Source organism: Heloderma suspectum, chromosome 6 (genome assembly GCF_057233095.1).
Source record: "Heloderma suspectum isolate Gila_16-S chromosome 6, 16-S_ref, whole genome shotgun sequence".
NCBI classification, from domain to species: Eukaryota; Metazoa; Chordata; class Lepidosauria; order Squamata; family Helodermatidae; genus Heloderma; species Heloderma suspectum.
The window spans coordinates 96,297,939-96,318,079 of record NC_139463.1 but is presented as its reverse complement, the minus strand read 5'-3'; the positions used below and the strand labels follow the sequence as shown (position 1 = coordinate 96,318,079).

At 52.0% G+C, this 20,141-nt stretch overlaps 1 protein-coding gene across 1 annotated transcript in view; it reads left to right on the top strand.

The window, feature by feature from the left end:
• The first annotated feature begins 4,803 nt into the window (after positions 1-4,803).
• KREMEN2 (kringle containing transmembrane protein 2) overlaps positions 4,804-20,141 on the top strand; it is a 49,851-nt gene continuing 34,513 nt past the window's right edge. Inside the window, exon 1 of the mRNA XM_084805234.1 lies at positions 4,804-6,344. Within this exon, the coding sequence (XP_084661360.1) occupies positions 6,278-6,344 (67 nt within the window). The 5' untranslated portion in view covers positions 4,804-6,277. The remainder of the gene's footprint in view (positions 6,345-20,141) is intronic.

Here is a 20,141-nt window from a genome sequence, read left to right as displayed (position 1 = left end):
TCTCCTCTCTGAGGCACCATTCCCACTTGCTTGGCCTCTCCCTCTGGGCCCAAATCTACACAACTGCCCAGAGGGAGAGCACAAGGGATGTGGTGGGTGCTGCTCCATCTCCTGGCTCTTGTCCTTGCTTGCTTTCTCAGAGGGGGCCAACAAGTAGCCATGATGACAGCAAGGCTCAGGAGCTCCACAGCACGTTAGTGCCCCCGCCCCCTCAGGGTTTGGGGCCTTGGTAGCTGCCCAGCAATAGCGACTCCTGAAGCCAGCCCTGAAAATCACCCACACTTTGGCTGGATGTCCTCTGGGTTCAAGAAGCTTCCTTCTACTGATTCCTCCCACACATGACCAGCTGGCGCAAAGGGCCATCGTGAAGTTGACTCCAGAGAAACCACTGCTGAAGATGACTTAAAATAGGGTAACTCACCTCATTTATTTGTGAACCACGCAAGGAACTGTGGCATCTTCGGCCTAGTTCTCAAGGTGATGCTAAAACCGGTGCCTGGGCTGCACTGCTCGAGACTGCAGGTGTGGACTCCCCTTACTGAATGCTCCCCCATTCAGTCCATCCACCCACCCCTGCACATAGAAAACTAGGATATCAGGAACAAGGCTAGACTAGAAACCTTCCCCCTGATTCTCTCTCTCTCTCTCTCTCTCTCTCACACACACACGTACAGTGCTGGGTCCAGGTTTTGGGGGGCCCTTGGGGCAGATGGCCCCCCTCCCTCCATGAGTCTACCTTGTTACTGCTCCTTTTGCTCCTCATCGTCATCATTTCTACCACTTGCTTGCTTGGCAGGCAGAGAGTCAGGGAGCAAGTAGGCCAAGGCATCTACTATTCCTCCTTCTCAGCACCATGATGTCTGAGCCAGAGCAAGTGGCAGGTGAACAGGCAGGCTGCAATGATGCAGAGGGGGAGTAAGTCCAGGGGACTCCTGCTGGGGTGTGGGCCCTTGGCAGATACCCAACCATGCCTTCCTCTGGTGTCATCTCTCTCTCTCTCTCTCTCTCTCTCTCTGGAGTTGCATGCAATCATGTGAGCCCCCACCTGCAGGTATTTTGCCACCACTAGGCCTAGGTGTCATAACAATCTTGTGAGGTAGGCTAGGCTGAGAGATCATGACTTTTCTGAGGATGGTTTTCTGTAGCAGGCTTTTTGGAAAAGCATCCAATCCATGTGTGCCTCCACGTGCAGTCTTAAGGGGAGTGCTGCCCAGACACATATTTACCACTTCAGTGAGATCTAGCCCTAGGTTTCAGAACAACCCTGTGAGGTAGGTTAGGCTCAGAGATTGCGATTTGTCCGATGAGCTTTGGGAGTTGAGCAGGGATGTCATAAAGTGGTGCTGGTAATACTAATACTAAAGCATTTATATAACTCATTAGATTGTTTGAATCCTTTCACAAATATTATGTTGGTATTCCTTACAACCACCTGTTTAGATAGTCCAATATTATTGTTCCAGTATTGCAAACAGGGAGTTGAGGCAGGGAACTTTTTGCCTGTCAAGGGCCACATTCCCTCAGGAATACTCTGTCGGGTGGGTGGGGTCAGATCTAGTGGTGGGTGGAGCCAAAGCCAAAGTGGACAGTTTGCAAAGTGGGCCAAGGTTTGTATGCAGGGATGGCCCTACCGTTAGGCAGAGGGGGCGCTTGCCTCAGGCAGCAAATGCTGAATTCCGTGTGCCCCCCACAGCTAGGCTGCTTCCCTCAAGTGCAGTGGAGAATGCTGTCCCAACGCCACTGTTAAAATGATTCAACTACCAGTCTGGTAGGCTTTTATACATGGAATAGTGGGAAGTACCATCTTGTCCTTCGTCTCAAGCAGCAAGAAGCTTCGGGCCAGCCCTGCCTGTATGAAACTAGGCCAAGGTGTGTATGCCTGCAGGTTCCCCACTCCTGGATTAGGAACATAAGAAAAGCCCTGCTGGATCAGACCAAGGGTCCATCTAGTCCAGCATTATGTCCACACAGTGGCCAACCAGCTGCCCACAGGAAATCCACAAGCAGGACACAAATGCACCCTCCTGCCCATGTTCCTCACAAACTGGTGTACATAGGCATACTGCCTCTAATACTGGAGGTAGCATAGAGCCATCAGGACTAGTAGCCTTCTCCTCCAGGAATTTGCCCAATCCCCTTTTAGAGCCATCCAAATTGGTGGCCTTCACTACATCTTGTGGCAGCAAATTCCAAAGTTTAACTCTGCGCGGTATGAAGACGTCCTTCCTTTTATCTGTCCTGAATCTCCCACCAGTCAGCTTCATGGGGTGACCCCGGGTTCTAGTATTGTGAACCTCCCTATCCATTTTCTCCACACCATGGATAATTTTATACACCTCTCTCATGTCTCCCTTCACTCGCCTTGAGTAGTGCCTTGAAGCCATGGACATGCCTGCTTACTCAGCAGTAAATCCTTGGAATGATGGGAGCTGTAGTCCAAGACATCTGGATGGCACCATGCAGGGGAAGGCTGACCCAGTCTCTAGCAGTCTGTTCCCCAAAGGCAGCCACCCAGAGGGCCCTGGAAGATCCCAAGCAAAACGGGAAGGTGGTAGATCTCCTTTGTCTTTTGGCTAGCGTCACATACTCAGAGGTGTACCGTGGAACACAGTGCTGGCACCAGGTTTCGTAGCGCCCTTGGCAAGGCCCCCTCAATGCCCCCTCCCTCCGCGAGTCCACCTCCTCACCGCCATGGTCACCAGCCGCTCTGGCTCCTCCTCGCCACCCCTTGCTTGCTTGACAGGCAGAGAGCCAGGGAGCAAGTGGGCCATGGCATTGGTTGCTCCTCCCTATCACCATTGCCGTTGACTGGACCAGAGTGCGAGGTGGGTGAACGAGCAGGTTGCAATGGTGAAGAGGAGGGGCAACTCTGGGGGAGGGGGGACTTCCCAGTGGGCCCCTGCTGGGCTGTGGGCCTTTGGCGGCTGCCCGACCATGCCTACCCATGGCGCTGGCCCTAGCTGAACCAGTTGGATCCCTTCAGCCCCTGACAGACCTGTCTTTCATGAAGGTGTCTAGTCTTTTCCAGCAAGCCTTTCTCAATTAGCAGCCACAACTCACATCCAGCTTTTTGTCTGCTCCCATCTACACTTGAGCTCCGTTTTGCCAACGCAGCCTCCCAAACAAGGAAGACGCCTGGGCATGGCAGGAACGGAAAGGTGTTTTTAATTTAGGTGACTTTGAACCAAGCCATTTTCAGCAAGATTACAGTTCCCCAGATCCTTTGAAGGGGAGTCTCAACCGTTAAACTGGTTTCTCAAACCAGTTTAAATTTTGTAGTGTCAACACTCCCTAGACCACACTGGCTGGTGTGTTGGTGCTTCACACAGTTTGGCCACTCTCCCCACCCGCCACTTCATAAAATCAGGGGAGGCTTATTCACTTTTTGATCCCACCCTTCCTCCAGGGAGCTCAGGGTAATAGGTCCTCAGCCCTGCCCCACCTACTTATCCTCATGACACCCTGTGAGGTGATTGGCTCATGATCACCCAGTGAGCTTCATGGCTTGATTTGAACCCAGGTCTCCCCAATCATAATCCAATGCTCTAACCATTACACAGGCCTTCTCCAGATGAATCGGACTACAAGTCCCATCACATGCTGCCTGGGGGTGACAGAAGTTGTAGTCCAACACATCTGACTGGAGGGTGCTGCTGGGGAAGGCTGCAGACCACAACAGTGGAATCCCACCTTCTCCATCTATCCATACTTTGAGGTAGGGAGAGATTGAGTCCCCGATGTGTGAGAACAACAGCCATGGTTGGAAAGGAGGCAGGACATGTAATTGCCAAGCCCTGGCTCTGCAATATGCAACAAGAAGTTATCTTTGAACATGTACAGAGTACATTTCCTCCCAAATTAATAATCAGACCCGGGCCCCACACATCTAGGGTCTGGTTTTGCAGGTGGCTTGCTAGCAAGTTTATAATTGTTATGATCATGATGATGAATATTATTACAGATACATTACTCTGGAATAAAACAGGGGACAATAATCCTGTTTGTAAAATTCACAATTCACTGCTGTTGGCTGTTACCAATATTATGGTTTGCGGGTCACTGTTGTGGAGTGTCCTGGCTCACAGCTGACTTCAGTATTGGGCCTGCTGGAGTAAAGGGGGACAGACCCCCTGAGTAATCTATCTATCTATCTATCTATCTATCTATCTATCTATCATCTATTTCTATACTGCCCAATAGCCGAAGCTCTCTCAATTTACTTCCCACAGTGCTTAATTTCAAATGTTTCAGAGGTGCTCTTCTCTGGAAGCCCATAATCCTGAACACCCAACTTTGTCTTGAGGGCAACTCACTCTGCAGGTGCTCAGAGAAAGCCCGGTTTGATGGGTGCTTGCTGCTCACCAGGGCTCAGCCCTACTGGCATTGTGTGTGTGTGTGTGTATGGGGTCGTTCCAGGATTAAACCCTGTCGAGCCTTGGCCATTTTCAAAAGAAGAGGTGCAGGGTGCAGGAGCCGGGGACTCAAATGTTTCCCCTCATCCCCGATGTGCGTGGATGATGCTGCGAATATACAAGAGGCGATGCACTCTGCACGTGGTCAGAGATACGCTCTCCTCTCACGTGTTCTGAGGTTCCAGGGCAGGGATTGGAAAGTGGTTCCGGGGTGCGAACCTTGGCCCAAAGACAGACCCGGGCAGCCCCTTCGTCTCCCCCCCCCCCCGTCCCCAACCCCCCTGCCTTCTCTCGCTCCGCCGCTGCGGCCTGGCTGCGCTCCCGCCTCCCTTCCTCCCCCTGCGCCTTTCCTTCCCCCGCCGCCCCGTCTCGGATTTCAAGGCGGCGCGCAGAGATGAGAGGGAGTCGGCCGCAGAGAAGCCGCCGCAGAAGAGCCGCCGCCGCCGCCGCCTCTCTCGGCCCTCCCCCTTCGGGATGGGACGTCCCAGGGGCGGCCGCCGGTCGGGGCGGGGAGATCTGCTGGGAGTGGGGTGGGGATGGCGGAGGAGCCGCCTTCCCTCCTGCCTCCGGCTGCCAGGGGAGCGCGCTGGGGGAACCGAGAGCAGAGCAGAGCAGAGCAGAGCAGAGCGCGGCGGCGGCGGCAGCGACCCAGGCAGGGATCGGCGCCGTCGAACAATCGCCAAGCCGAGGGAGTCGCCTCCGCCGCGCATCTATCCGGGGCTGCCGCAGGTGGTGCTGTGGGGCCGGCTGGGGCGGGATCCGGCTCGCCTCCGCCCCCCTCCGCCCCCCAAAGCCACAGCGGGTCCGCCTGGATGAGCTCGCTTTCGCCCTCCGACGGGCGCCCCCGTTCGGATCCGCTCTCTGGCGAGGCGCTGGCTTGGAGGGAAGGGGCGGCTCGAAGGGTCCTCCACTGAACCGCGCAGCCCGGCGGGCGCCCAGCCAGATCCCCCGGGCGAGGGAAGGAACCCACCTGGCCCGGACACCTGGCGGGGGCCAGAATTGATCCTCGCCAGACCCCGCCGCCGCCGCACCCTCGGGGGGACTCAGAAACTACTCCGGATTCACACCAGGAGGGACAGGGGGCCGAGAAGGGATTGGTCGGGGAAACCCAGAGAGGCGGAGTGGGGAGGAGAGAGAGCGGGCGGGGAGAGCATCGCACTTCTGGCAAGGGATCTACCAGATTCGAGATCTGCTGGGCGACGCAGCTGCGAACGAAGCCCAGAAGGGGGAGGCGAGATCCCACCGTTAGCAGCGTCCGCCCATCGCAGATCCTCGGGACAGTCGCCGGGGAGATGATCGACTGGATCGGAGATCCTTCGGAGACTGCAGGCTCGGAACGTGGCAGGGCCAGGAGGGAACCCACCCGGCTCGCCCCGTCTGACGGCAGGAGACGCTTCGCTTGAGCTCCAGATGCGCGTGTGCTGCGGGGGGCTCAGGCCAGGAGAGGACAGCCCCGGCGCCCCGCGGGGACCCTCGCAAGAGCGGGGCAGGGTCCTGTGCTCCTAGACCCCGCGTCCAGATCCACGGGACCCCCCCCCCCAGCCGCTGATGACAGCAACTTTCCTGGAGCGGGAAGAGGAACCGGGGGCTTCCGAGCCCCTCAAACGCAATGGCTCGGGGCTCTGCCCACTGACCAGAGGCCCCCTCGGTCCCCAGAGGGAGCTACTAGATCGCTCCGCTTCTTTTAGCACCACCACCGTCCATGTAGATTCCCGGATCCGGGCTTGGGTGGCGCGGTGACAGCGCAGAGACACCCCCCCCCTTCTAACCAGCCGGGGCTCTCGCTCGGGACCCTGGCCGCTCTGGCCCCCTCGGGCTGTGGGGCAGCCTCGGTGCCCAGGGCAGGGGGGTGACTCCGTCCAGAGATGCCCTGGGTGGCTTTTGGCCTCCTGCTGCTGCTCCTACGAGGGTCGCGGGCTCTGCAGAGGGCAGGTGAGTGAGCCGGGGCGGCGGCGGCGTGGGGGTGAGCGTGTGCGTGTGGGGAGGGGTTAATTAGAGCCAGGATCCTCCCCTCAGTTCTAGAGCGAGCGGGGTCAGGATCCTGGGTTCTCTGGGATCGGGGGGGGGATACTGAGGAGGGGGCAGCACTCCTGAGCGCCCCCCCCCCCGGCTTAGGATAGGACTATAATGAGATAAAACCTGAAACGTGGGTGGGATGGCAGCCAGGACGCCTGGGTTTTCTCAGAGTGGTTTCTCCGGAGTTGGGGGAGCAGGGGTCTTGGGCTGTCTGAGTGGTATGCTTCCCCACCCCCGTCTAATATGTGTACCTGTAAGGATGTGGGTGGTGGCAGGGCAGTGTGTCGTGGGCGCCGTGGACGGGGACATCCTGCGTGCGAGCGCCCCTTCGCGCAGGGTTTTCGATTGGCAGCAGCCTGGTGGGCCAGGGCCGCGACGGGGGGGGGGGGGGAGAAGCGTCAAGCGGAGGAGAGGCGGCGGCAGGATCCCTCTGCTGGGGCGGTTTGGCATCGGGGGAGTCCCTCGCCCTTGGCCTGGCGGGAACCCGCCCCCTCTCCCCGCCCGCCCTGCCTCGGCTTGGCCCGACGAGCCCCCGGCCTCCAAACAGCCCAGCTATGTGGCCACCTGTCCCGCCCGACGGCAGACAGAAGGAGCCCCGCCGATTTCACACGCGGCCCTCCTGAGACAGCTGCCGGACCCGGGCGGGGGAGGGGGAGCGAACGACAGAGCGAGCGCCTGCGGGGGCGGCGCCCGCCCCGTCCAGCTTCAGCCCCACTTCTGGCCCAGGCGGCCTCTGTCTCCCCATCAGGCGCCTTTGGCCGCCGTCCAGGATACCTGTCAGATGGGAATCCCAAGCGCCGGGAACTGGCTCCACAGGGTTGGGCTGGGTTATAATTGGGGAGGGAGATGCCGTCTGCAGTGTTGCTGATGGCGTTTGGCGGCGGCGGTGGCGGGAGAGGGCTCCTCCCCCTTCCCCCAGGGCAAGAGATGACCCCACACAAGGGGGGGGTCAGGAGGGGAGGGTCTGTCCCAACACCCCTTCCAAACTCAGTAATTTATTTTCAGAATTATCCAGCAGCATGCCAAGTTATGCCAGCCCTCCCCAGCCTGATCCCCTCTGGATGTGGGGGACTTTGACTCCCATCAGCCCCTGCCAGCTTGGCCCAGGGCCAGGAATGCGGGGAGTTATAAGGCAACACATCTGGAGGGCAGCAGGTTGGAGAGGGCTGAGTTACGCCAAAGTGAGAGTACAAGAAGAGCCACGCTGGATCAGACCAAGGGTCCATCTAGGCCAGCATTCTGTTCACGCAGTGGCCGACCAGCTGCCCACAGGAACCCCGCAAGTAGGACAGGAGTGCAACAGCACCCTCCCGCCCATGATCCCCAGCAACTGGTGTACATAGGCTCACTGCCTCTGGTACTGGAGGTAGCACACAGCCATCAAGACTAATAGCCATTGATATCCTTCCAATCTATGAATTTGTCTAACCCCCTTTTAAAGCCACCCAGGTTGGTGGCCATCATATATTGTGGTAGCAAATTCCATAGTTCAACTCTGCGTTGTGTGAAGACGTCCTTCCTTTGGTCTGTCCTGAATCTCCCACCAATCAGCTTCATGGGATGACCCCATTGGGTTCTAGTATTATGACAGAGGGAGAAAGATGTCTCCCTTTCCGCTTTCTCCATACCATGCGTAATTTTGGGCAATCAGGAGGGTGGGTGGAGTCACGTCTTACCCCAGGTGGCTTTTTCATTGGCATCATACAGGACTTTTGCATTCTTCATGGGGAGGGGGACTTGAGGCTGTGGTCTTGAATGGTCTGAGTAGGGAATTACTGTTGTTGTTGTTTTATTTGATTTACTAGTGGCTACCTGGCCACTTTAAGGGGACCGCGATGGCTTAGTGGTTAAGACGCTGAACTGCAGACTGGAAGGTCGGCAGGTCAGCAGTTCGAGACCCGAGTGCCGCGTGACGGAGTGAGCTCCCATCTTCAGTCCCAGCTCCTGCCAACCTAGCAGTTCGAAAGCAAGAAATTGCAAGTAGATAAATAGGTACCGCCTCGGCGGGAAAGGTAACAGCGTTCCGTACACCTCGGTGTTCAGTCATGCCGGCCACATGACCACGGAAGTGTCTTTGGACAGCGCTGGCTCTTCGGCTTAGACACGGGGATGAGCACCGCACCCTAGAGTCGGACACAACTGGTTGGGGACACCTTTCTTTCTTTTTCACCTGGCCACTTTAGGCAGCGTACAATACCAATAACAAATTTACATAATCAACTGAACAACCCCCACACACACATAACAAAACAACACTGCTCTAAAAAAACCCGAACCCACCCCAAATGCCCACCTGAACAGCCTGGTTTTTAAAGCCCGGTGTTGTTGTTGTTCAGTCGTTCAGTCGTGTCCGACCCTTCGTGACCCCATGGACCATAGCACAGCAGGCCTTCCTGTCCTGCACTCTCTCCCGGAGCGTGCTCAAGTTCATATTCATTGCATCGGTGATGCTATCAAGCCATCTCATTCTCTGCCGTCCCCTTCTCCTTTTGCCTTCAGTCTTTCTCAGCATCAGGGTCTTTTCCAGAGAGTTTTCTCTTCGCATTAGGTGGCCAAAATATTTCAGCTTCAGCTTCAGTATCTGTCCTTCCAATGAGCACTCAGGGTTGATTTCCTTTAGGATGGACTGATTTGACCTCCTTGCAGTCCAGGGCACTCGTAAGAGTCTTCTCCAGCACCACAGTTCAAAAGCATCAATTCTTCAGCGCTCAGCCTTCCTTATAGTCCAGCTCTCACAGCCATACATTACTACTGGGAAAACCATAGCTTTGATTAGACGGACCTTTGTCGGTAAGATGATGTCTCTGCTTCTTACTATGCTGTCTAGGTTTGCCATAGCTTTCCTCCTAAGGAGCAAGCGTCTTTTAATTTCATGGCTACAGTCACCGTCTGCGGTGATCTTGGAGCCCAAGAAAGTAAAATCTGTCACTGCTTCCATTTCTTCCCCTTCTATATGCCAGGAAGTGATAGGGCCAGATCCCATGATCTTAGTTTTTTTAATGTTGAGTTTCAAACCAGCTTTTGCACTCTCCTCTTTCACCCTCAACAAGAGGCTCTTGAGATCCTCTTCGCTTTCTGCCATTAGGGTGGTATCGTCTGCATATTGGAGGTTGTTGATAATTCTCCCAGCAGTCTTAATTCCGACCTATGATTCATCCAACCCGGCGTTTCTCATGATGTACTCTGCATATAAGTTAAATAAGCAGGGTGACAATATGCAGCCTTGTCGTACTCCTTTCCCAATTTTGAACCACTCGGTTGTTCCATGTCTGGTTCTTACTGTTGCTTCTTGACCCTTGTACAGGTTTCTCAGGAGATAGGTAAGGTGGTCTGGTACTCCCATCACTTTAAGAATTTGCCACAGTTTGTTGTGATCCACACAATCAAAGGCTTTAGCGTAGTCAATGAAGCAGAAATAGACGTTTTTCTGGAATTCTCTTGCTTTCTCCATGATTCAGCGAATGTTGGCGATTTGATCTCTAGTTCCACTGCCTCTTCGAAACCCAGCTTGTACTTCCGGTAGTTCTCGGTTCGCATACTGCTGAAGCCTAGCTTGTAGGATTTTGAGCATCACCTTGCTGGCATGTGAAATGAGCGCAATTGTGCGGTAGTTTGAACACTCTTTGGCGTTGCCCTTCTTTGGAATTGGAATGTAAACTGGCCTTTTCCAGTCTTGCGGCCATTGTTGAGTGTTCCAAATTTGTTGGCATATTGAATGCAGCACTTTAACAGCATCGTCTTTTAGGATTTTAAATAGCTCAGCTGGAATACTGTCATCTCCACTAGCTTTGTTGTTAGTAATGCTTCCTAAGGCCCACTTGACTTCACTCTCTAGGATGTCCGGCTCAAGTTCAGTGACCGCACTATCATGGCTATCAGGGACATTATTCTCCAGTATTCTTGCCAAGAAAACCCCATGGAACATATCACAAGGCTAAAAGCCCGGTGGAAGCTCATCAAAGAGGGGGCATGGCAGAAGTAACTAGGGAGGGAATTCCACAGAATGGGGGCTACCACAGAAAAGGCCCTCTCCGTAGTCCTCACCAGCCTACCTGTCCTGGCTGATGGGACAGACAGAAGGCCTACCGAGGCCGATCTCGTTGAGCAGCGTCTCTGGTGTTGTTGGAGGCGTTGCTTAAGATAGACTGGACTGGAACCATATAAGGTTTTAAAGGTCAATGCCAACACCTTGAATTGGGCCCGAAAAACAACTGGTAACCAGTGCAACTCCTGCAGCACTGGAGTGATGTGGTCTCACCAATGGCTGCCTTTAATCAGGCAGGCTGCCACATTCTGCACCAGCTGCAACTTCCGAACCATCTTCAAGGGTAACCCCACGTAAAGCACATTACAGTAGTCTAGGCGAGAGGAGACCAGGGTATGAACTACGGATGGGAGCAGATGGTTAGGGAGATAGGGGTGCAGCCGCCGTATCAGATGGAGTTGGTATAGCACTGCCCAGCTCACAGCTCACACCTGAGCCTCCATGGACAGCTGAGAGTCTAAAATGACTCCCACGCTGCAGACCTGGTCCTTCAGGGGTGGCCACACCCCATTAAACACCAGGTCAGTCTCCCCCAACCTCCAATTGTCTCCCACAAAAAGTACTTCGGTTTTGTTGGGGTTCAGTTTCAGCTTAGTCCTTTCCATCCAGCCACTCACCGACTCCAGACACTTGGACAGGGTTTCTACAGCCAACCTTGGCGAGGATTTAAATGAGAGGTAGAGTTGCGTGTCATCCACATATTGGTGACACTGCACCCCAAACCTCCTGATGATAGGCCCCAGTGGCTTCATATAGATGTTAAATAACATCCGGGAGAGAATAGAACCCTGTGGCACCCTGCAAGTGAGCCGCCAAGGGTCTGAAGTCTCCTCCCCCAGAGCTACCTTCTGGTACCTGCCAGAGAGGAAGGAACGGAACCACCGTAATACGGTGTCCCCTATGCCCAACCCCTCCAGGCGGTCTAGGAGGATATTGTGGTTGACGGTATCAAAAGCTGCTGAGAGATTGAGGAGAACAAGGAAGGAACATTCGCCCCTATCCAGAGCTCTCCCCATATCATCCACCAAGGCGACCAAGGCCGTTTCTGTCCCATGCCCAGGCCTGAAGCCTGATTTAAATGCATCCAGATAATCAGCTTCTTCCAAGCATGCCTGCAACTGCAAAGCCATCACCCGCTCAATCACCTTGCCCCAAAACGGCAGATTCAAGACCGGGCGAAAGTTGTTCAAGTCTTGGGGATCCAAGGAGGGCTTCTTTAACAGTGGTCTTATCACTTCCTCCTTGAGGCATTCACCACCACCTTGATCCCCTCCTTAAGTCTTTCCCTGCAGCTCATAATGAGCCAAGATGGGCAAGGATCGAGTAAGCAGGTGGTCGGCCTTAAAGATGAAAGCGCCTTGTCCACTTCATCAGAAGGAAGAAGCTGGAACTGATCCCACACAACTGGTCTGCCACTGGCCGTCCCTCGTTCACTAACTGTATCCACAGCACACGGAATAGCACTCCTGATCCGGTCAATTTTATCTGCAAAGTGCTTTGCAAACTCATCACAGGAGGCCTTAGAATGCTCCATTAGTTCCGGAACAACTGGACCGACCAGGTTCCGGACCACTTGGAACAGCCTCCTGGGACAGCACTCTGCAGACGTGATAGAGGCAGCATAAAAATTCTTTTTTGCTGCTCTTATTGCCACGTGGTAGGCTGAAGCTACAGCTCTAACCCATGCCTGATTGTCTTTGGAGCGAGATTTCCACAACCAGCACTCTAGCCGTCTCACCTCCCGCTTCAGAGCTTGCAAATGTGGTGTGAACCATGGTGCAGTCTGAGCTCTGTTCATGGGGAGAGGGTGTTTTGGAGCCACATAGTCTAGTGCTCTGGTGATTGCAGCATTCCAGCCATCCACCAGGGTCTCGACCAAGCGGCTGTGTCCGTGCTCCAAAGAATCCCCAAGCATAGTCAGGAATTGACTATGCTTGGGGACCATGTTTGGGACTTCAACTCCCATCGGCCCTAGCCAGCATGGCCAATAGTCAGGAATGCTGGGAGTTGTAGTCTAAAACATCTGGAGGGCACCAGGTTGGAGAAGGCTGGACAAAGGGGTGTTGCCGGGGGCTTCATGGAAACATACATTTCTCTTTGCTTCCCCAAAATGACCTTATTAATAGCAATGCAAGCAGAGTTAATGGGGAGGAAGGGATGTTGTGGGCGGGGGTCAAGCTCCCCCCCACTTTGTCCTGGAAGCCCTGTTTTTTTTACTCTGAAAGAGGTTGAGCAGAATTGCAATTATTTCAAAGTGTGTGTTGTTGTGGTTGAGGGAGGAGGGGAAGACATTCTTCACATGCTCAGAGGCTCTGTTTTTAGGAGAGTGTTTGCTGCATACATTCGAGAGGCGCCATAACTTTGGGGTGCGTGGAGAACAGAAGAAGAGGGTCCATCTAGTTCAGCATGCTGTTTCCACAGTGATCAACCAGCTGCCCACGGGTGCAATAGCACCCCCCCTCCCGCCCATGTTCCCCAGCAACTGGTGTACACAGGCATACTGCCACTGATCCCGAAGGTAGCACATAGCCGTCAGGACTAGTAGCCATTGATAGCCTTCTCCTCCAGGAATTTGTCCATGGAGAGTTGCGGCTCGGAGGTAGAGTGCATGTCCCAGGCTCAGTCCCTGCCGACACGTTTAGTTAGGAAGGATCAGGTAACAAGTGAAGGGGAAGACACCTGTCTTAAGTCCTGTAGAGCCTCTGTCAGTCAGAGTAGACTTTGCTTTCCCCAACCTGGTTCTCTCCAGATGTGGTGGACTTTGACTCCCATAAGCCCCAGCCAACATGGCAGGAATGCTGGGAGTTGTAGTGCAAAACATCTGGAGGGTACCAAGTTGGAGACGGCGGAAGCAGATGATACTGGGTCAGATGGATCCATGGTCAGACTCAGTGCAAGGCATCTTGACGTGTTTACAACCAAGCCAACATGGATATGTTCCAAGGACCAAGTAACAGATGCTGTCCAGGTATATAGGAAAGGAGCAGCCCATGGTTCCCATCTCTCTCAAAAGTGTCTCCCAGGGAGAGAGAAAGGGAGCTGGCTGCTTTCCCAGCCCAGCAGGGACCTAAATCCTAGGATTGGTGTGCAGCTTGCTGAGATCAGGGGGCTACTACAGTTGCCAACTTTACGTATACACACCCCAGGCAGTGTTTCTGTGCCTTTAACACAGTACCTTATGAACTTGCCCCTAATTATGAACTTATTCTATTTTGCACCCTGTGCCAACATCAGTTTCACAGATGGGTGTGTGAGAACAGACTCTTGTACAGAGTTTTGTGCAGCCTTGCGTAAGTCTCTGTGGAGTGTGGGTGCCACAATCCTAAAGAAAAGGGAGCCTCTGAGCATGTGAAGACTGTCTCCCTCCCTCCCACACACACACACACACACAACAGAAACAAACTTTGGAGTAATTGCAATTCTGCCTGACCCCTTTTGGAGTTAAATGCTGGTATTGGAAGAAGACATACACATCTCTCTGTGCCTCTCACAAAGTCTTAGAATGTAGTGCTTAGAGCTGGGCTGGGGAACCTGTACCCTCCGTCTAATTTCTGCCAAGGAGGGAAAAAATAGAGGGGAGGGGAAACCATAAGAGACAGAGTGACAGAAGGATTGGGGAGGAGAAAGATGGGGTGGCACAGAGAGAGAGAGAGAGAGAGAGAGAGAGGTTTGCATTTTTGGCTGTGGTCTCATTCATCATCAGTTCTGGCTCTGTCCACCATCATATGTGGCCTTGACAGACTGTTCCTGTGGGTCAGAGGAAGGATCGTAGCTCAGTGGTAGAGCACCTGCTTTGCATGCATCTCCAGGTAGGGCAGGAAAAACTCCTGCCTGGAAAGCCGCTGCCAGTCAGTGCTGACAATACTGGGATAGACGGACCGATGGTCTGGCTCAGTATAAGGCAGCTAGCTTCCTATATTCCTGTTGTCAATTTCCTGCCTGGAAAAAAGGGTTCCCCTCTGGGTTAGAGAATAAAACCAGAACCTTCCCTGCCACTGCTTTGAGAGCTGCATGGCAAGCAGAAATTCAACAGGTGATGCTGGCATACCTGTCATGCAGCTGCAGTGGGTGGGAAAGATGCACACGTCGGACATCTGCCTTTTTGTTCATTTAGTAAAGGCTGATGTGCAGGGAGGGTAAGAGAATGTTGGCAGCCGAGGTGGCTGTAGGACGTAAAACCCAGCTTGTTGCCTCTTTGTTCTGTTGCCAGGCTCAATCGGCGTTTCTCTCCATTTCCTTTTCAACAGGAAATCTTGGTCAGTCCCTCTGAAAGTAGCTTCTTTCCTTTTTCCCACACTTGGCACACGGGGCGCAGAAAAGGCCAGCTGCAATGCATCAGACAGCCATAAGGGGGCACTGTGGTTCAGGAGGCAGTTGAGCCAGGTCATTCCTTCACTCCTTCCCCTGTGAGGAGGATCTTTAAGTCTTTCCTGTGCTGGAAGGGTGAATTTTTACTCTGCTGGGCATCTCATTTCCACCAAGAAAGTTGCATGCAACCTCACTGGGCCCTCTTCCTTAAACCAAGGGTGTTTCTGTGCATGTGTGTGTGTTTATGTGTGCACACGCACACTCCAGTCAGAATCCATTGATGCTCACTAGATACCCCTGTATGTTCCTTTAAACGTCTTATGATTTGCCATAGCTCAGTGGCAGAGCGCCTGCTTTGCATGCAGAAGGTCCCAGGTTCGATCCCTGGCATCTCCAGATAGGGCAAGAAAAACTTCCTGAAACCCTGGAGAGCCGCTGCCAGTCCATGTCAATGATACTGGGCTAGACAGACCCAAGGGTCTGTCTCAGTATTAAGGCAGCTACCTGTGTTCCTATGAAAGTTGTAAACAGTGGTAAAAAAAGAAGAAGAGGTAGATGACTTCCTACCTTTGTGGGATGTGGATACTTTGGTGATTGTGAGTATAGAACCGTGTTTATTCCCATACAGATTAATTAATGCAGGCGCATGATCTTAAGAACATGATCCCTAAAAATTTTTTTTATAAAGCCATCTAAACTAGTGGTCATCATGCAGTAGTGAAGTCCATTAAGGGTGCAATCCTGTGCATGTTTAGACATAAGTAAGTGGTATAACTTCCAGCATTCTCCCGCCAGCATCACTGGCTGGGGGATACTGGGAGATGTAGGAATTATTTCAGTCTACACATGTATAGAATTGCATCCTAAATTGATCAGGCTCTCATGTTTATTGTTGGATGAGCCAGGATTTATAACCTCCGTTGTGATTTAGAACATCGAACTACAGCAGAGTGGCAATGATGGAAGAAGAAGGGTAGTTATTTAGGATTCATTACAATGGAGTATTTAGCATTAGGGCTTATCAACCAGTTCCTTTGGTTCCCTGAATTATTCACATGTATACAAACAAAACCGATCCAGTGCCTATCACGTTGGGACCACAACAAAAAACAAAAGCACAACAATCACCGGCCTTCAAACCCAAATTAGCCAAGCTCATTAAAACCCTTCCATGTGACAAACCCAACTCCATCCACCCTGTATAATTAAATCTACTGTGCATATCTATGCTTGCATCTTCAGTGACCTCAGAGATCAGCTGCGCCTTGTTGGGTTTTCCTACCTCTTGTACTTTGCCAAACGTCACAGGTCTTCTTCTCTTCCTGTTCACTCTGACCTCAGCATCACATGGTTCTGTAGGTTGTTGGGACACTTCAGGGTGAGACGCCTTGCAGATCAGTGACCAATGGGGTTCAAGGCAGGACGATGACCCTATGGCTAAAAGGGTATATTTTGGTAGCATGGGGGTGAGGGGTTAGAAAAATCTTATTCCATTGTGTGTACAGCCTCGTTATTAATTATTACTTTATATGGCACCATCAGGGTCCATGGCCCTTTAAAGAGAGGCAAAAGGATGACAGGTCTCTGCCCCAAGGAGCATGCAATCTGACATTTGACACAGCGGAGACAACAGAGGGAGAGAGAGAGAGGGAAAAGGAGGCAAAATTAAAGAGGGGAAGGATACGTCTTCAGTCCAGTTACAGGTACTTTGGCTTAGTTTCAGTCGGGGATGGGGACTAAGAGGTGGTGGTGCTGTTAGGGTAGGACTTTGGGGCAGAGGCCCAGGGGCCACTCAGCAGAATGAGCAGGAGGGCCCCCAAATTCAGGAGTAAATGAAGTAATACCCACTGAAGTAAACGAAGTAATACCCATTGTCAACATAAGAGAGGAGTCCTCATAAGACCATTAAGTCCAGAGTCCCCATAAGACAGAATGTGAAAGGAGAATGTGTTCTCGAAGGGGCCAGGGGGTGGGGGGATAAACACATTTTGGAACAAAGAGTTTCTTCATCAAGGGCAATGTTACAAACCCAGATTCTAGGAAGAAGCTAAGGCAGTTTATTTATTTAGTACATTTCTAATCTGAGAAATAACTAATGTTCCCTTTCAAAGATTTGTTCCAAAGTGGCTATCTGTTGTACACCATCAGGGACATCTTAAGAGGGGAAACCCCGTTAGGCCATTATGTCCAGAGACTAAAATTACCCAACTATACCATTGCTAAGGGATTGTGCCAAAGTCGTCACAGAAAAGGTGGGTTTTGAAGAAGGATTTGAAGGAAGGGAGGCAGCATTCTGAAGGCGTTTGGGGAAGCAATTCCAGGCATGAAGGGCAGCAAGGGAAGAAAGGGCTGAATTATTTGAGGTTACAGTAAATCTTTGCACAGCTGACAGTGGTGGAGCTGGTGGAACAAAGGACTAAGAGCTCATGCCAAAGGGCTTGTGCCAAAGGGTTTGTGCTGAAGGTCTCATGCCAAAGGCCTTGTGTCAAAGGGCTCAAGCCTTTCAATATTTCACAGACAAAAATAGGGATACTTTTCTGTACCTGTAAAAACACTAGCTATCCTTACACCAAGAACAGTGGCCTGCACCTCCCCAATCACACATCGCTAAAGTTTCTCTGCTGCTGTATGCACATGTGACAACTGTCCCTATTTACCAATTTTCTGGTATTTATCCCTGGTTAAATCATTTTCTGTCCCTCACTTTGCCTCTTTGGGATGCCTTGTGGAACTGTTCCTACGGGGAGCGGGTTGAGTTGTTGATATCGTCCTTCAGGGTCCAGTACCCTCCCCAAGGGGTCTAGACGTTAAATCTCAACCAGGGGAATGGATACGTCTTTTCTCTAGTGCGCATCCCTGGAAAGCTGGGGTGTTGAACCTCAGGCCTGTGAGTCAAATCTGGCCTGCCTGGGCTCCAAGTCTGGCCCTCCGGGGTCCCCCAGAGGGTTATGCCCCCTTCCCTTGGCACTACCCCTTTCCCCCAGCTGACACTTATTCGGTAGTTCCCTGGCTTTTGTGCAGTTTTTTCCCCATTCTAGAAGCTTGAAATGCCTCTCCTAAGGCTTAATGCAGTAAGAGCTTTAAGCTAAACTATGCTGGAATGTTTGGTATTTTTGCCATTTTGTCTCCACCCGCTTTTGCCCCACCCACTTCTGGAACATAGCCCTGGAATGTGAGAGCTTCTCCATCATTGAGTTGGATGGTTCGGCCCCCCGGCTGAAAGAGGTTTGACACCCCTGGTGCAACGGCATGCACATGAGCATTAAGGCCCCATTCAGTGCACTGCCTGCACTTTCGCAGATCGCAGCTGCTAAGGCCTATTTTCCGTTCTGTTTTTCAGGGTTCTCTTTAACCAAAAAGAATAAACACCCTCTTTTTAAATCAGTAGGGGATAGACTGCTGCAAAGTAAATGAAGACCATGCGGAATAGAAAATTCAGCAATGGGTAACAGATGTGTTTCAGGCATAAATCCTTGGTAGGAGAATGTGTTTTTTTAACATCCCACCTTTCCTCCCAGCAGCATCCCTGATTTCCTCCCCATGTTATCCTCACAACGACCCTGACAGGGAGCTTAGGCTGAGAGAGAGTGATTAGTCCATTATCAGCCCTGTACACTTTATAGCTGAGAAGGGATTTGAACCCAGGTGTCCCCAGACCTAGCCCGATGCTCTAACCACTGCACTGCACTGGCATGTTCCTGTTTTCATTGGTGAAATGTTGGACGGTATAGAATCATAGGAATATAGAGTTGGAAGGGTCCCTGAGGATCATCTAGTCCCACCACCTGGTCAATACCGAATGCACCTCCAGCATCCTTGACAGTGGGCCATCCGGCCTCGGCTTAAATGCATCAAGGGAAGGGGAACACACACACCCCGGCAGTCTGTCTCTGTGTCAAACAGCCCATACAGCATGGCTGGCTGGGGCATGCTGGGAGCTGTAGGGCTTTTTTTCTGTCTAAACATGCACCTTTACTCTGCAGCAGTGAATGAATTTGCCTTTGCCCTGCAATAGCCTGCCTTGCATTGGCGTAAAAGCAAAGAGGATATTTCTTCCTTTAGCCTTCCTCAGCCTAGTGCCCTCCAGATGTTTTGGACTTAAACTCCCATCAGCCGCAGTCAGCATTGCCAATTGTCAAGGATCCCAGCAGTTGTGGGAGGCTGCTTTACTTAAAGATATGCTGGAAAAAGACAAAATGAAATTCACCTGATTACAAGGGGAGGGAACCTCGGGCCTGGGGACCAAGTCTGGCTTGCCTGGGGTCCCAATCCGATCCTCCAGGATTCCCCAGAGAGCTCCACCCTGCTGTGCACTAGAGATCAGATGCATCACCCTCTATCCCATCTCCAGGGCATAGTCTGAAGGCACATGAGGCAGCCACCATGCTGAAGCTAAGCAGGTCTGGGTCTGGTCAGTGCTTGGAGGGGAGACCACCTGGGAACCACATGTAGCCACCACCTTAAGTTCCACAATGCAAGAAAGGTGGATATAAATGTAATACATCAATGAATAATAAACACATAAATCTCAGGAGTGTAACTTCTAGGGATTCTGGGGGAGTGGACGGGAACCCATGGAACTGCAACTCCGGCTACTTACACTGTCATTTTAGAAGCGCATCGTCGCTGTCTCTCCAAAAGGAGAATTGGGGGTTGTGATTTATCAACAGTGGCTTAGTGCTAAATCTTTGAAATGCAAACCATTACTAAAAATCTCAGCATAAATTTCATGGGGCGTGACTGTAATCCTAGGCATCATTTCCTGGGAGTGAGCTCCGTTGAACTCAGTGGTGTGTTGAGCTCCAGACATCTTCAGCCAGCTGAAATGCAATCTTTAGCTTTTAATTAGAAATGCAAGCCATCTTGCAAAGGTGTGTTCCCTTTTACATAGTTAGCATGAAGAAGGAACCCCATTGAAAGTAGCATCCAGCCTCCTGCTTGGTTATTTTCCTCATTTGTTGACTTCCTCTAGCTATGCTCATCTGTCATGGACAAGCCTCGCTGTCACTGTCCTAGCTCCTGCTGGGCTCCAAGAGACATCCTCCACTGTGTTCCCCCTCCCTTACACCCCTGTTGATCAGAGGCAGGTAAGAGTCAGTCCTGTCCTTGGTAAATAAGGATCACTGGAGCTCTATGCAGGCTTCCAGGTGATGTGTGTGTGTTTGTGTTTGTGGATGGCCTTGATACATAGTGAAAGGTTCTTACCTGGCAGAACCACTTTAGGTTTATTGAATTTAGATTAGTAGATTTTTAAAATCTTGTCTTATTTATTATGATTTATTTATTTTTAATAAAATTTATATCCTGCCTTTCCACCAAAAATAGTGCTCAAGGCATGCATGTGCGCACACAGAGAGTTC